This window comes from Anomaloglossus baeobatrachus, chromosome 3 (assembly GCF_048569485.1).
Source record: "Anomaloglossus baeobatrachus isolate aAnoBae1 chromosome 3, aAnoBae1.hap1, whole genome shotgun sequence".
In the NCBI taxonomy this organism is placed as follows: Eukaryota; Metazoa; Chordata; class Amphibia; order Anura; family Aromobatidae; genus Anomaloglossus; species Anomaloglossus baeobatrachus.
This window is the reverse complement of record NC_134355.1, coordinates 563,430,553-563,446,759: the sequence shown is the minus strand read 5'-3', so window position 1 is coordinate 563,446,759 and position 16,207 is coordinate 563,430,553. Positions and strand designations below refer to the sequence as shown.

Genomic DNA, 16,207 nt, shown 5'->3' with positions numbered 1-16,207 from the left:
AATATAACCTGGGAAAGTAACAGAAATGTGTGTCTGTCTTTCACATTTTTTTTAATAACAACAAGGAACCACTAAATGCATTTAAAATGTGTTCACCCTTTTCTAACAATTATATTTGTATATCTGACACATAATTGTTTTTTATTTTTGGGGAACGGGGCAAGTAATAGTGATTCGGCTTGGCAGTGGTTTGTCTTTTTTTAATTATTTATTTTTTATCTACTATATATTTTTTTATCATTTAGTTTACATATTGTACCCCACATAAACTCATAAAAGTCCTTTGGGGGGTCTTTCAAGATATAAATATTTTTTTAATCTGATTTTCCCTGTAACTGGGGTCTCCTAGGACCCAGTAGTTCCCTCCCTACAGTCAGTGATCACATGAGCACTCGGTCCTGAGGAGGAGGAAGCGTTGTTAGCACTTTCTATTACTGCATACACAGCACTTGTTCCACGCTGTGTGTGCAGCGATGGCAGTAGGAAAGACAGAGAAGGTAATGAAATGGTAAAAAACGGTAAAGGTAATAAACAATGACGCTAAGCACACAGCTAAAATAACAAAGGAGTGGCTTCAGAACAACTCTGTGACCATTCTTGACTGGCCCAGCCAGAGCCCTGACCTAAACCCAATTGAGAATCTCTGGAGAGACCTGAAAATGGCTGTTCACCATCCAACCTGACAGAACTGGAGAGGTTATGCAAAGAAGAATGGCAGAGGATCCTCAAATCCAGGTGTGAAAAACTTATTGCATCATTCCCAAGACTCATGGCTGTACTAGCTCAAAAGGGTGCTTCTACTCAAGACTGATCAAAGGGTCTGAATACTTATGAACATGTGATATTTCAGCTTTTCTTGTTTAATATATTTGAAAAAATTCCTACATTTCTGTTTTTTTTTTCTGTCAAGATGGGGTGCAGAGTGTACATTAATGAGAAAATAATGAACTTTTTTGAATTTACCAAATGGCTGTAATGAAACAAAGTGAAAAATTTAAAAGGGGTCTGAATACTTTTCGTACCCACTGTATTTGCCTCTATCCATATACAGTATGTCATATCTATGCTTTTTTATTTCCTCCTGTTATAATGGCAATAATGTTTAGTATTTTATTCAGTATGAATGGCTAGCCAAGAACCCTCCTCTGTCTATACAGTGACTGTGAATAACAAAAGGGCTGCTTAGCTATTGAAATGAGCAGACAGCCAGTCCCCTTCACACACCGCTTTGGTCATCATGACACAACACAAGAAACAGTGTAAGGGTGCCCTTCATCAAACAAAATCAAATAAAGACCTGCCCCAACCTGGGTCCAAAGGTTGTGGCTGAAGCTCGGGACACCATTCTGATTTGTTTAATAAGGAAAGAATCATTATTATATAGAAAAAAACAGGATTCCCAAAAAGAAAGGATGCTGTGTAAAATGTAAAGAAAAAAATAATGCAATGATTTGTAAATCTGCTATAGCCATATTTCATTCACTACAGAACATAGGACACAGATCAAAAGTTAAATATTACACATTTTTAAATTTCATTAAAAAAAAAATTAAAAGGAACCTCTCAGCAGGTTTTTGGTATGGGAGCTGAAGCTAGCATGCTGTAGGGGTTAAAAAGACAAAAATCAACTATGCCTCTCTTATCATGCTCCATGCTGTTGTTGTATCACTGCTGTAGATGGTGAAGTGGTGAGCAAAAGTGGACCCACTGGACCACAGGGGGTCGTTGGACCTACCCTTTTCATGAGAGGAGCTTGACTAAGCGCCCACCGCGAGGCGGAAGCCAGGTGCTACTCCCAGGGCAGGGACTGGGACTGTGGCAGCTGACCCCTAGGGTAAGGGCGGACACAGGAGCTGGCAGGCTGGGGCACGTGACACGGTCGGGATGGACGGGCAGTCACTGGTATGGCAAGAACCACACAGTAGCTGGGGCTGGAGGCACAGCCGTGTAGAACAGGCACAGTTTCTGGTGTAATAAAGCCTATGGAGGTAGCTGAGGCTGCTGCTGGCACAGCCAGGGGGAACTGGCACAGTCTGTGGCGTGGCATGAGCCAGAGGGGTAGCTGAGGCTGGAGGCATGGTCAGGGTGGACTGGCACAGTCTCTGGTGGAGCATAAGCCACAGGGATAACAGAGGCTGGAGACATGACTGGGGCGGACAGATACCGTCTCTGGTTTGGTGTAAGCCACTGGGGTAGCTGAGGCTAGAGGCACCGCCAGGGTGGACAGGTACAGTCTTTGGTATGGCGTGAGCCACCGAGGTAACTAAGGTTGAAAGGTGCAGCCAAGTTGGACAGGCACTGTCCCTGGTATGGTGTGAGCCACCGGGGTAGGTTGAGGGAAATAGTACACTGTAAAAGGCACAGCGGATAAGGGAACCTGACAACCAGCTGGATAGGGTACAGGAACTCTAGCTAACTAACCATGTTGATCAGGCACCTCCCCTAGTGGGAGATAGCCTTATGTTCCCAGTGTCTCTCAGCGCTAAGCTGAGAGGCACTTCCTGGGAGTGACGTGCTGGCCCTGGCCCTTTAAGAAAAGAGTAGGATGTATGCCCCAGGAACACTCTCGGAGGACCTGCACCGCGCACACAGGTCTCACGAGGTGGAAACAGGGAGCGCAAACGTGGAGGAGGAAGAAGACGCTATGACACAAGTGCGAGCTGGCCGCGGCAGTGAGTGATGCACGTTCCTTCGGGAGGAGAGGAGCAGGGAGCACAAAGAGGCCAGTGCTACAGTTGTTTAGGTAAGCTGAAAGCTTTATCACTTAGTGATTATCATTGCTAGGTCTAGCTAGCAGTTATACAGCAATCCAGCACACCCCCTCCTTTTTTAAAAAAAATTTTTTATAGGCCGATCGATTTTTTTAAAAAAAAGTAGTAATTATTTTTTCATAAGCGCATGAAGGTTTTAATAAGGATATTTAACCTGTATATATATAAAAATTTGGAATACATTGTTTTATGTTATTTAATCTAAATTTGATAAACAGTTCGGCTTTGTATATACTTTGGTGCACGTCTTATAGTTATTTTTACATTTTTGCTTATATATCGTCCCTCTTGTTGAAGCATCATTATTATTATTAATTTTAACATTGATATGCATATTTTTATGAATTATTCAGAAATAAAACTTATTGAAATCACTGTTTTTTTGTGGACAATCCTTGCTCCTCAAATGTTGTTTTTAATCACAGTATCATAGTATTGCAGTGGGTGAGCAGACCCCCTGCAAAAGGGAGCATAGTTAACCCGGAAATGTTATTAATAAAAATGTTTTATTTGTATGTGCATGTGTATTGTGTTAGGGTCCCCCTAGTGGCCGGGTGGGACGGCTGTCACCACAGTGGGGAGGAGGAGCCGGCAGAGACAAGGGGAGGAGAGAGCAAGGGTGTGAGGAAAAGATTAGATCAAGGGAGCAGTCGTCTCGGGGACAGGAGCGGAGCAGCAGAGCCGGGGCAGAGTGTGGGAGCTGGAAATCAGGGAAGCCGGTGAGAAAAGGAGCGGGCGGAACCTCATAGTGTGAAGCAGTCCGGTGTGGGTCCGGGCTGTGGGTAGCCAGAAGTGGGAGCCGGGCGAAGTGGAGTAGCCAGGCACATCCCCACTGGAGGGGACGCAAGGACAGGCTTCCCCCAGCTAAGAAAGCGTATCATCACCTTTATTGCTTTGTTTGGGACTTTGTGAAGAATAAAAGAATGTTTGTTCATTGCATCGAACCCTGCCTGAAGAGTGTTTGTGCGCCGGATAACATCTGCATCACCACCACACTCTGCCCCACCAAGTCATCTCCTGTCCCCATAGTGGCGGTGGAACCAGGGGTACGCCTGATTGCAAGGGCCACGACTACCAGGCCAGAGGCACCCCTGGCACCCCGTTACATGTGGCGTAGTCGGCAGGATGCGAGTCCCCTGCCAGGGATCCAGGAGGCTGGAGATCGGGTCGTGCCTGAAGCACAGGATCCGGACCGTGATACAGGATTTCCAGTCCCGTGGTGGGAAGAGAACCTAGTACCCGTAGCGTTGGACCGGGTACAAGATGGCGGCAAGGAGGCCGTTATCTGTGAGGAAGAAAAGGCGCGGAAAGTTGGCGCCGAAAGAAGAGCCTGGGGCTGGCCGGTGCCGAAGAGAAAGCATGGAGTACTCCGCCCAAAGAGGGGAGGCGCCAGCTCCAGGGCATGGAAGAAGAAGAAAAAGAAGTACCTCAGCGGAGGAGTCAAGATGATGCGTGGGGCTGGGGGTGGAGTCTGTTTAAAAGCGGGAAACGAGGACCCGTCTCCACTCTACCCAGTCTCAGCATTGACACCGCCGCCGTTACCAGCAAGATTGTCAGGGGCAGCGACGCCTTCATCACCGAGAGGAGCTGCAGCAGCTGCGCCTGTGGAGCCACCCTACGCCCCTGCGTCCTTCCAGAGGATCCGTCGGCAGCCGGGACAATCCCTGGGGGCATACATCCAGGCCCAAGCGGAGGAATGGAAGAGGGCCTGGCCCCCAGAGTAAGTCACCACTGCTGATCTGTTGTTTAAGTCCGGCGCTGTTTAGCCGGCAGAAGTTCTTTTAAAGTTTCACGGGACGAGCTCCCTGCTGTGTGTTTGTACGGGCAGTCGCCCCATCTAAGACCGGGAGCGCTGTTGCCAAGCCTCCGGGCGCCCATCTAAGACCGGGAGCGCTGTTGAGCCTCCGGGCGCTAGTTGAAAGAAGGACCGGGAGCGCTGCAGAAACCGCCGGGCGCGGGACTGGTGGCCGTCCAGAGGAGGAGAACTGGGCACACTGGTGGCCGTCCAGAGGAGGAGAGCTGCGCACACTGGTGGCCGTCCAGAGGAGGAGTGCTGCGCGGGACTGGTGGCCGTCCAGAGGAGGAGAACTGGGCACACTGAAGGCCGTCCAGAGGAGGAGAGCTGCGCACACTGGTGGCCGTCCAGAGGAGGAGAGCTGCGCACACTGGTGGCCGTCCAGAGGAGGAGAACTGGGCACACTGGAGCCCTCTGTGTGGGTGCTGCGCCTATTGTGGACGGTATTGCAGACTTTACGTGCTTCTGTGTGTTTTAAGTAAGAGCCGTGCCGGGAGGCTCGGGTTTTAAGAGGGGAGGTATGCAGTGGGTGAGCAGACCCCCTGCAAAAGGGAGCATAGTTAACCCGGAAATGTTATTAATAAAAATGTTTTATTTGTATGTGCATGTGTATTGTGTTAGGGTCCCCCTAGTGGCCGGGTGGGACGGCTGTCACCACAGTGGGGAGGAGGAGCCGGCAGAGACAAGGGGAGGAGAGAGCAAGGGTGTGAGGAAAAGATTAGATCAAGGGAGCAGTCGTCTCGGGGACAGGAGCGGAGCAGCAGAGCCGGGGCAGAGTGTGGGAGCTGGAAATCAGGGAAGCCGGTGAGAAAAGGAGCGGGCGGAACCTCATAGTGTGAAGCAGTCCGGTGTGGGTCCGGGCTGTGGGTAGCCAGAAGTGGGAGCCGGGCGAAGTGGAGTAGCCAGGCACATCCCCACTGGAGGGGACGCAAGGACAGGCTTCCCCCAGCTAAGAAAGCGTATCATCACCTTTATTGCTTTGTTTGGGACTTTGTGAAGAATAAAAGAATGTTTGTTCATTGCATCGAACCCTGCCTGAAGAGTGTTTGTGCGCCGGATAACATCTGCATCACCACCACACTCTGCCCCACCAAGTCATCTCCTGTCCCCATAGTGGCGGTGGAACCAGGGGTACGCCTGATTGCAAGGGCCACGACTACCAGGCCAGAGGCACCCCTGGCACCCCGTTACAGTATCATAGTATCATAGTTTTTAAGGTTGAAGGGAGACTATAAGTCCATCTAGTTCAACCCAACTCAAAAAAATTCCTTCCTGACTCCACATCCGGCAATCAGACTAGTTCCCTGGATCAACACCCTGTCATAAAATCTAATATACATAACTGGTAATATTACACTTTTCAAGAAAGGCGTCCAGGCTCTGCTTAAATGTTAGTAGTGAATCACTCATTACAACATCATGCGGCAGAGAGTTCCATAGTCTCACTGCTCGTACAGTAAAGAATCCTCGTCTGTGATTATGATTAAACCTTCTTTCCTCAAGACGTAGCGGATGCCCCCGTGTTCCAGTCGCAGGCGTAAATAGATCTTTGGAAAGGTCTCTGTACTGTCCCCTCATATATTTATACATTGTGATTAGATCCCCCTAAGCCTTCGTTTTTCCAGACTAAATAACCCCAAATTTAATAACCTGTCTTGGTATTGCAGCCCACCCATTCCTCTAATAATCTTGGTCGCTCTTCTCTGCACCCTCTCCAGTTCAGCTATGTCCTTCTTATATATCGGTGACCAGAATTGTACACAGTATTCTAAGTGCGGTCGCACTAGTGACTTGTACAGAGGTAGAACTATATTTTTTTCATGAACACTTATATACCTCTTTTAATACATCCCATTATTTTATTAGCCCTGGCAGCAGCTGCCTGACACTGTCCACTAAAGTGAAGTTTACCATCCACCCATACACCCAAGTCTTTTTCTGTGTCTGTTTTACCCAGTGTTCTACAATTAAGTACATAATCATACATTTTATTTCCTCTACCCAAGTGCATGACCTTACATTTATCTACATTAAACTTCAATTGCCACTTCTCAGCCCAATCCTCCAATTTACATAAATCTCCCTGTAATATAAAATTATCCTCCTCTGTATTGATTACCCTGCAGAGTTTAGTATCATCTGCAAATATTGAAATTCTACTCCGCATGCCCCCAATTCATGCAATTCACGCATCATTCACATGTGATTTGCACACTTAGTCACGTGCCGATGAGCTGCTCTTCCTAATTCTCATTGTTTAGTGAAAAACTGAGAGTAGCAGGAGGAAAAACTAGTTGTCACATAACTGTTAGTATGAAAATCGCGTATGAGTGAAGTGACTTTGTGATGACTGCTGGAATTACCAAGCAGTGCTTAATTAATTTAGAGGAGTTGTCTAAGTTTGAGATGAAAGTTCACAGTTACTCCAGGTGACTGCAGGCTTCTGAATTCTCACTCTACATTTTTAGGATTTTCCCTTGCCAGTGGCAAGAGTGGAGAGTCTTGTGAGCACAAGTATGCGAATTCTATACATCTGATCATATTTCAACTAGACTTGTCTGGCCTCGCTTAATTAATTTTCATGAAGTGAAGTTTTGTGACTTCCCACTCTAATGACCGTCATCAGAGAATCCTGACAGTGTGCACTGCGTGCTGGAAAAATTCAGAAGTTTGCAGTCACATAAAGTGATTGTAGACTCAATACAACCTTGGACAACACCTTTAGTACTCCTAGTCCTAGCATAAATATAGAGATAAGTAAGCCTTAATTTGTCAGACAACACTATTAACATAGCCATGTATCACGTAATCTTACAAGTTATGGATTGTTACATATAAAACAGCATCAGCAATAATAACAGCACAAGAATACATCACCAGAACCACCATCAGTATAGAAATACATCCAAATAACCCCCGTCAATACAGAAGCACAGCATCAAAACCCTCATCAGTCCACTAATTCATTACAAGAATTATAATCAGTATATGGTACAGCAATTGTAATACAAGTTCAGCCCCATATACCTTTGTATCACATGAACCTACAACTTCCAGTCCTTAACAATGGTAAGGAGATACTGGGAGTTGTTGTTATCAGTCAGCAGATGGCAGACCTTACAGAATACATAGTGGTGATGAGACATAGTCATTATAGCATAAAGATAAACTGTCCTGAATGAAACGCAGACCTTTCCAATAAAAAACATTTGGCACATTATGAAACGGAAAATCCGCCAAAGAGTACCCAGGACTGTTGAGCAGCTAGATGCTACACAATGGTAGACATAGCCCTGTCCCAACTATTTTGCAATGTCTTTCTGCCATAACTTTCTTAATGTTTTAATTTGTTTTAATTGAAATGGATAAATCTCCAACTTTCATCCTCTGATCTGTGTTCTATGGTTTTTGTGAATAAAATAAGACATTTCCAAATCATTCTCTTTACATTTTACACAGCATATCAACATTTTGAAATTGGGGTTGAAAAATCCACAAACATTTTCACATATTGTCTGGGTGTATAGGCTGGGGGTCATGACAGAGTATTGTGGCTAAAATGTAAAGGCATTTTTAATCCTTTCCTCTTAGGAACCAATCGCTTAATTTTTGCTCTGTTCGTGCTGAGAGGTGGAGTGTAGACCTCCTTAAACCGGCTGTGGTCCAAAGGAGACTCCAAGTCCCCCCCCCCTTCTGTCCCCCCTCCTTTTCTTCTTTCTTTTTATTTTCTGATCTGTCTTTCCGCTCATTTGAATTCTTCTTTGCTTCTTCTTAACATTCATTTCTCTTTTGTTTGTATTCATCTAAATTTAGTGCTTCAGAAATCAACATTCTTATTTTCATTGACTCATTACCTATTGTAAGTCCACATGGAGAATTGTGTGTACACGATCTCTTATTGCGATTGTCTTTATTTCCTCGATATGTGGAAGTATTCATGCACAAACTGAAAATATGCCACTATGGTACAGAGTTACTTATACTTGATTTTGTATATATTCTCTTTTTCAATAAAAATTTTTGAAAAAAAATGTAAAGGGATTTTCCAATAAAGTTAATTTTAATTAACGGATCTTAGAATAAAAATAAGTTCCATAAATGGATGTAATTAAAATTTTTTTTTCCTGTGCTCAAATATTTTTATAAATGTGCCCCCACTGTGGGCTGTGTAATGGCTGTACCTGAAAGTGCAGAGATTGAGACAGAAACTGGGCCCATGCTGTAGAGGAGCCTGACGATTCCAGCACCTACTTCAACTGGACATGTGTCCGAGGACACAAATTCAGCTAAAGCATATTACAGCATAGAGACCCATCGGGTCACTTCGCCAAATACATGCTGCCAGCCAATCAGAGACCAGCAACTAATGTCATGTAAGCTGATAGGTCCTGTGCCAGCTGTAGAAGAGGATACCGTGCAACGTAAGAGCAGTGGAAGGTGAGTAGAATGTTTTGGGGTTTTTTATGCAGAGGCAGAACAGGAAACATATATACCAGAATGGATTCAAATTGAAAAAGGAGTGGTGTTGTGAATACATTTGGACTAGGTTCCAGTTTGGGGCTCCCTCTTGTGGTCAGTGCTGGTAATTAAGTTTGCTTGTTGAATAGAAACCAGACAGCTGGGGAGGATTGGCAATCAGGTTCTTCTGACTGGGCCTATGTAACTGAGTAGTATTCTCTTGTTCCTGGCTGGTGCTCAATGTTGTCTACTGTGTGCTATGGACATTTTGAAGCCAGCCCTTCCTTCTGTGTCTTCCAGAACTCCTTTCAGATAAGTTGGTTCTAGTACCTCTGCTGGTGGTTTCCACCTTTTTGTTGTTTTTCTGTTTTGGTACATTAAGGCTTATTCCTATTTTGCCTGTGTGGAGTTCTGGGTGGAGTTGGATCATTCCCTGCTGGGAATGCCTGTGTACCTTGCTCCATATTCTGCTATGTATTTTATTTTGTCATGCTTGGTACTAATTTCAGTCCCTCCACTATATTAGTGTTTTGTTTGGATCCCAGTAACACCAGAGTCCTGATATAGTGTGGGGGGGGCAGAGTATTTTTCCATATCAGGCATGTTGGTTGTTTTTCTAGGGTATTGCATGCTGCAGACAGTGCTCTTTTCTGTCCTTTCCTATTTAGATAGCTTGGGCCTCATCTTTGCTGAATCTGTTTTCTAGCTGTGTATTGTTTTCCTACATCACCGTAATCTTTATATGTGGGGAGCTATCTATATCTTTGGTGACTGCTCCGAGGCAGATTAGCCTTTCCTGTATTTCTCTCTGTAGGAATAATTAGTTCTCTGGCTGTGCTGAGGTGACCAGGTCATCGTAGGCGTGTCCCACGGTTACTTCTAGTTGTGTGTTAGTGGTAGGTCTGCAGTTCACTGAGATTCCAACCACTCTGGTACATTCTTGGTTTCCTAGTTTTTTTTTTTTTCTGATCCTCCTCTGTCAATGAATCATAACAGAGTGGCACTCACCGCAGCATGCAACAAATGTCTTTATTTCATGAAAAAGCACTGTGGGCCGGGAAGTGGATGCATGCCGCTAGGAGGATGATTGCTGTTTCGCACTGAGGTGCTTCAACAGGTTCTCAAGGGACATATATACCAGGATGGTGGACAGATATACCTGGAAGGGGCCTGGGATCAGAAACATGTATTCCAGAATGTGAGACATATATACCTAGATGGAGGACAGATTTTCCCGGATGTGGGACAGATATACCAGGATGGAGGCATATATACCTGGATGGGGGGCAGATTTACCAGGATGAAGACAAATATAATAGGACGGGGGATAGATATACTAGGATAGAGGACAGATACACTCCATGACAGACGTTCTGTCACTTATCCATGTTATGTAAATAAAAGCTTATAACCTGACTTTAAATTCTGTAAATTCATCCATTGGTTTCGTAAATTATTCTTTTGAAAGTTGAAACCCTCACAAATTTGGTTTAGGTTATGAAAATAAAGTTGCTGCAAAGCAGAAATATTGATCATTTAATGAATACAGAAAGGTCAGATTTTGGCAAGACAAAAGTTTTGTCGCCCACAGAAAGTAATGTGAAATTCAATCAAATAATTAACTTCTAATACAAAGATATATTGAATAACATTGGTGAATGACATTGTGGTGCTATTACAACCATATTTAATATTTTGTGTGACTTCCATGAGCTTGAAGGACTGCATCCATGCGGTTCAACAATGATTCATACAATTTTTATGATGAAGTCATCAGGAATAGCAAAGAATGCAGTCTTTCATGCCTCCGAGAGTTCATCTAGATTCTTTGGTTTTGTCTTCCAAGCTTCCTCTTTCATCCTACCCCAAACATGCTCAATGATGTTCATGTCTGGTGACTGCGCTGGCCAGTCCTTGAGCACCTTGATCTTCTTTGCCAGGAGGAACTTTGTTGTAGAGATGGATATATGAGATGGAGCACCATCCTGCTGCAGAATTTGACTCCTTTTATGATTGGGAATGTAAGAGGTAGCTAATACTTCTTGATATTTTAGGCTATTGATATTGCCTTCCACCTTGTAAATGTTTTGCACACCCCCATACTGAATGTAACCCCAGACCATGATCTTTCCAGCACCAAACTTAACTTCTTTCTGGATCCACATGGTCTCCAGTAGGTCTCCTGCAGTATTTGCGGCGGCTTTGGTGTAATTCAACTGAAGATTCATCAGAGAAATCCACCTTCTGCCACTTTTCCAGCGTCCATCTGTTTAGCAGGCTGTGGGACTTGGCAAATGCCACACGGTTTTTTAATTGCCTTTTGTTTAGTGCTGGCTTCTGGGCAATGATTCGACCATGGAGGCCATTTTGAGCCAGAATCCTACAAACTGTTCTAGTTGACACAGGGATTTGAGGTGACCAGGCCTGTTAGGGGCTGGCTTTGGATTTTCTAACCAACAAACATTCCTCCTGAGCAGTTGTCTTGCGAGGTCTGCCAGACCTGGGCTTGTCAAAAACATCTCCAGTCTCTTCAAATCTTTTTTTAATTCTTTGTACTTGATGTTGAGACACATTAAAGGTGCCAGCCACCTCTGCAGTGGATCTGGTGTTCAGCCTCTTGATAATCAAGGCTTTGGTAGCAGGGTGGATTTTGGCATGTTGTCAGAGGTCAAGTTGCAGTTCAAGTGAAGGTCTGGGGTGCTGGGGTTTTTTTATACACACCCACTAATTAACCGGTCATTTAGTGAGCACAGGTGAGGATGTAAACTATGATTGGGTGCATTATATGACAAGGCGACAAAACTTTTGTCTTGCCAAAATCTGACCTTTCTGTGTTCATTACATGATCAATATTTCAGCTTTGCAGCAACTTTATTTTCATAACCAAACCAAATTTGGGAGAGTTTCAGCTCTCAAAAGAGTAATTTATTAAACCAATGGATGAATTTAAAGTCAGATTATAAGCTTTTATTTACATAACATGGATAAGTGACAGAACTTCTGTCAGGGAGTGTATATCAGGATGGGGGCATATATACTTGGAAGGGGCCCAGGATGGGAGTCATAGACAGTAAATTAGGAAGCAGGACATGTATTCCAGTATTTGGGACATATAGATCAGGATGGAGGACATATATACCAGAATGGGGGGATATATGCCTAAAGAAGAGCCTAAGATAGGGGACATTAGTTCAGGATGGGGGACATTACGACATAATGGGGGAAGGGCAACACATATGTCTTTATAGGATTTAGAAGGCTACAAGGTCCCATACATCTGAGAAACATGCCAGTGTGTGTGTGTGTGTGTGTGTGTGTGTGTGTGTGTGATTTTTTTGATCTCTCCATACCATTATAGCCACTTTTAGTCACAAACAAAAGTATAAGAAAAAAAAGCCTTTCATATGAACCATAGAAAATATGATCTAAAATACCTACAAGACGTATAGTACTTGCAGAGAGAGGACCATAGAGAATGCGACGTGTGTGAGCATAAAAACGATTATCCTGGACGCAGCATGACCTCTGCTGCGGGTCTACCGCAGCTGCTCGTGCCCACAATCAGGGTTCGGGAAGCTTCAGACTTTCTCTCTGTTCTTCCTCCGGAGAACACTCGCGGCTATAAATTGACATGCTTTGGCTCAGGAAGCCGCACCGTAGGTCAGTTTACGCTGCGGGAAAAATAAGCACAGTGGGCATGAGATTTCTAGAAATCCCATCCACTGTCTTTATACTGTACAACACAGCATTTTGGACGCAGCGAAAACACGCTGAGTCCAAAACGCTAGGAACCCTTGTCGTGAGCACGCAGCCTTATTCTGCACTACAGTAAGTTAAGGTGTTCTTTGACCAGGTAGCATAGTAACTCAACACCCATCTTTAGACAGCCCAGACGTGGCATTGTTACTCAGATTTATGGTTGAGACATCACGTGCTCCATAGTTTGAAGAGTCCAGTCCTCCAGTTGGTTATAAGGTCTATTTGACGCTAAGTTTGGTGACATATTCAAGACTAATACGAAGGCCATAGGAATACACACATCCACGCACACATATTGTAGCATAAGGGTTGGACAGGTTTTTGTATTTTCTGTAATGTCTTACCCTGGTCTTCATCTGGTTCTTCCGGTCCCTCTTCTTCTTGAAGTACGGGGTTCTGTAGATTAGTGACCAGTCCTACATTTTCCTTTTTGTAAAAGTCAATCAGCTCCTGTAGATTTGTGAAAAAGCGCATGGGAACTCCTTCAGATGCCTGCATAGAAATATTCATGTTAGTTCTTTTTTTTAATCTAAAGAGAAAAGTTAAAGAAAATAATACTGTGGAGAAGAAGGGGAGCATAATGCCTGAACTGATATTATTGTATTATAGAACATGTAGCAAATAATGTAACAGGTGAAAGGACATGGGCAGCATAGTGGCACAGTGGCTAGCATTGCAATCTTGCAGGGCTGGGGACCTGTTTTCAAGTCCTACTAAGGACGTCTTCAAGGAGTTTGAAGACGTTCTCCCTATGATTCCACCTATAGTCCAAAGACATACTGATATGAAATTTAGATTGTGAGTTCCAATGGGGACAGTGATGATCAGATTTGTAAAGCGCTGTGGAATTAATAGCGCTAAGTGAAAGAAAGAAATAAGCAAAAAAAATATAGTGTCTTAAAAAAAAATATTCATACCCCATGTATTTTTCCCCATTACATCTAAAAACAAATGTATTTTATTCAGATTTTATATGATATACCAACATAACGTAGCAAGTATTTGTGAGGTGTAAAGGAAATGATAAAATGTGTAAGCCTCTAGATGTGCAATGCTGGTAAAAACATAGTCAAGAGAATTGCAGCGAAAGTAATGACTCAGAAGGGGCTGAATACAAATGCACATCACAAATTTCAGATTTATATTTTTAAAACATTTAGGAAACCATGTATCATTTCCTTTACACTTCACAAATACTTGTTAATTAGTGTTGGTATGTCACATAAAATCACCAAAAAATACATTTGTTTGTGGGTATAACGTGAAAAGTTAATGGGGTATCAATACTTTTTCAAAGCACTATATCTGTTATCTGCAGTGGGGAAAATAAGAATGGAGAGATCTGTAATTTTTATTGTTGGTATACTTCAACTGTGACAGACAGGATCCCCCGAAAAATCCAGAAAGTCACATTGTATGATTTTTAAATAATGAATTTACCTTTAATTAAGTATTTAATACATAGAAAAACAGAACTTAATATTTGGAACAGAAACCTTTGTGTTTGCAATTACAGAGGTCAGACGTTCCTGTAGCTCTTGACCCAGTTGGCACACTATGCAGCAGGGATATTGGCCCACTCCTCCATACAGATCTTCTCCAGATTTTTCAGGTTTCAGGCTGTCACTGGGCAACATTGAGTTTCAGCTCCATCCAAAGAGTTTCTATTGTCTTGAGGTCTGGAGACTGGCTAGGCCACTCCAGGATCTTGATATGCTTCTTATGGAGCCACTCCTTAGGTGTCTTGGCTGTGTGTTTAGGATTATTGCCATGCTGGAAGGCCAGGCCACGACCCATCTTCATCCTTTCTTCAATATGGTGCAGTTATCCTGTCCCTTTTGCAGAAAAGCACCCTCAAAGTATGAAGTTTCCACCCCTATATTTTATGATTGGGATGGTGCTCATGGGGTTGTACTCATCCTTCTTCTTCCTCCAAATAAAGTAAGTGGAGTTGATATCAAAAAGTTCTATTTTGGTTTCATCTGACCACATGACCTTCTCCCATGGCTCCCCTGGATCATCTAGATCAGGGGTCTCAAACACGCGGGCCGCATGCGGCCCCTCAGGGTAGTTCGTGCGGCCCCCAGGCCGTTCCCCTGTTCACTATCACGGCAGGTGCAGGGGCCGCAGCCACTGTCTGCACTTTATGTCAGATGAATGTGTTGCCGGCGCTGCGCTCTCGTGCCGGCAATACAATCATCTCACATAAATCAATGACAGTGACACTGCACCTGCCGCGATAGTGAACAGGGGCACGGGCCTGGGGGCCGCACGAAGCAGAGATGAGGGAGCGCGGGACAGGTGAGAAGAATGGTGTGTGGTGTGTGTGTGTGTGTGTGTGGTGTGTGTGTGTGTGTGTTGGACGTTAACCCCTTAGCGATCTATGACATACTGGGTACGTTATGGCTCCCTGGTACTTAAGGACCCATGACTTACCCAGTACATCATGGCGAAATTGCAGCAATCGTCATGGCTACAATCGCCGCAAATACCTTAGATTCGGGGAGGAGGGGACCTCAGGAGGGGTGGTGTCTCCTCCCTGGACCTACGGAGGCTGTGATTGGCTGACGAACGCCGCTCAGCCAATCACAGCCACTAATGTTTCAGCCATTGAAAATCGCTGAAACATTGAAATCCAGCCAAGATCAGGCAGCTGTAGCACCAATCATTGGCTGGAGCTGGGTGACCTGTGTTTCACCCGCCCCCAGCTCTGATTGAAGAGATCAGCCTTGTGACGAATCTCTCCAATCACTGTGGATCTGGGGCCGGAGACCACTCCCCCTCATCTTCACTCCAGCGTCCGTGAAAGGTGAAAGGAGCTGCTGACCCATTACTACAGGATGGGGACAAAGTGCGCATATTACTATGGGATGGGGATAAGGCTGGGGACATTACTATAGGATTGGGACATTACAAGGATAGGCACAATACTATTGGATGGGGACATTATTACTATAGTATGGGCACATGACTATAGAATGGGGACAAGGCTGGGGACATTACTATAGGATGGGGACAGTACTATAATTTGGGACAAGGATGGGGACATTACGACAGGATGGGGACAAGGTGGGCACATTACTGTAGGATAGGGATTTTACTACAAGGGGACAAGGATGGGAAACATTACTATAGAATAGGGATAATGCTGGGGACATTACTATAGGGTGGGGACAAGGTTGGTACATTACTAAAGGATGGGCACATTACTATAGAATGGGGACAGTACTATAGGATGGGGACATTGCTACAAGGGGACAAGGATGGGGAACATTACTATAAGATGGGGGACAAGGATGGACACATTACTATATATTGGGGACATTACTATAGGATGGGGACAAGGATGAACACATTACTACAAAATGGGGACAAGGATGGGGAACATTACTTTAGGATGGGGACAGGGATGAGCACATTACTG

General features: G+C 44.4%; 1 protein-coding gene across 1 annotated transcript in view; it reads right to left on the bottom strand.

Moving 5' to 3' along the window:
• INPP5D (inositol polyphosphate-5-phosphatase D) overlaps positions 1 to 16,207 on the bottom strand; it is a 284,565-nt gene that overhangs the window by 170,508 nt on the left and 97,850 nt on the right. Inside the window, exon 3 of the mRNA XM_075340896.1 lies at positions 13,128 to 13,275. Within this exon, the coding sequence (XP_075197011.1) occupies positions 13,128 to 13,275 (148 nt within the window). The remainder of the gene's footprint in view (positions 1 to 13,127; positions 13,276 to 16,207) is intronic.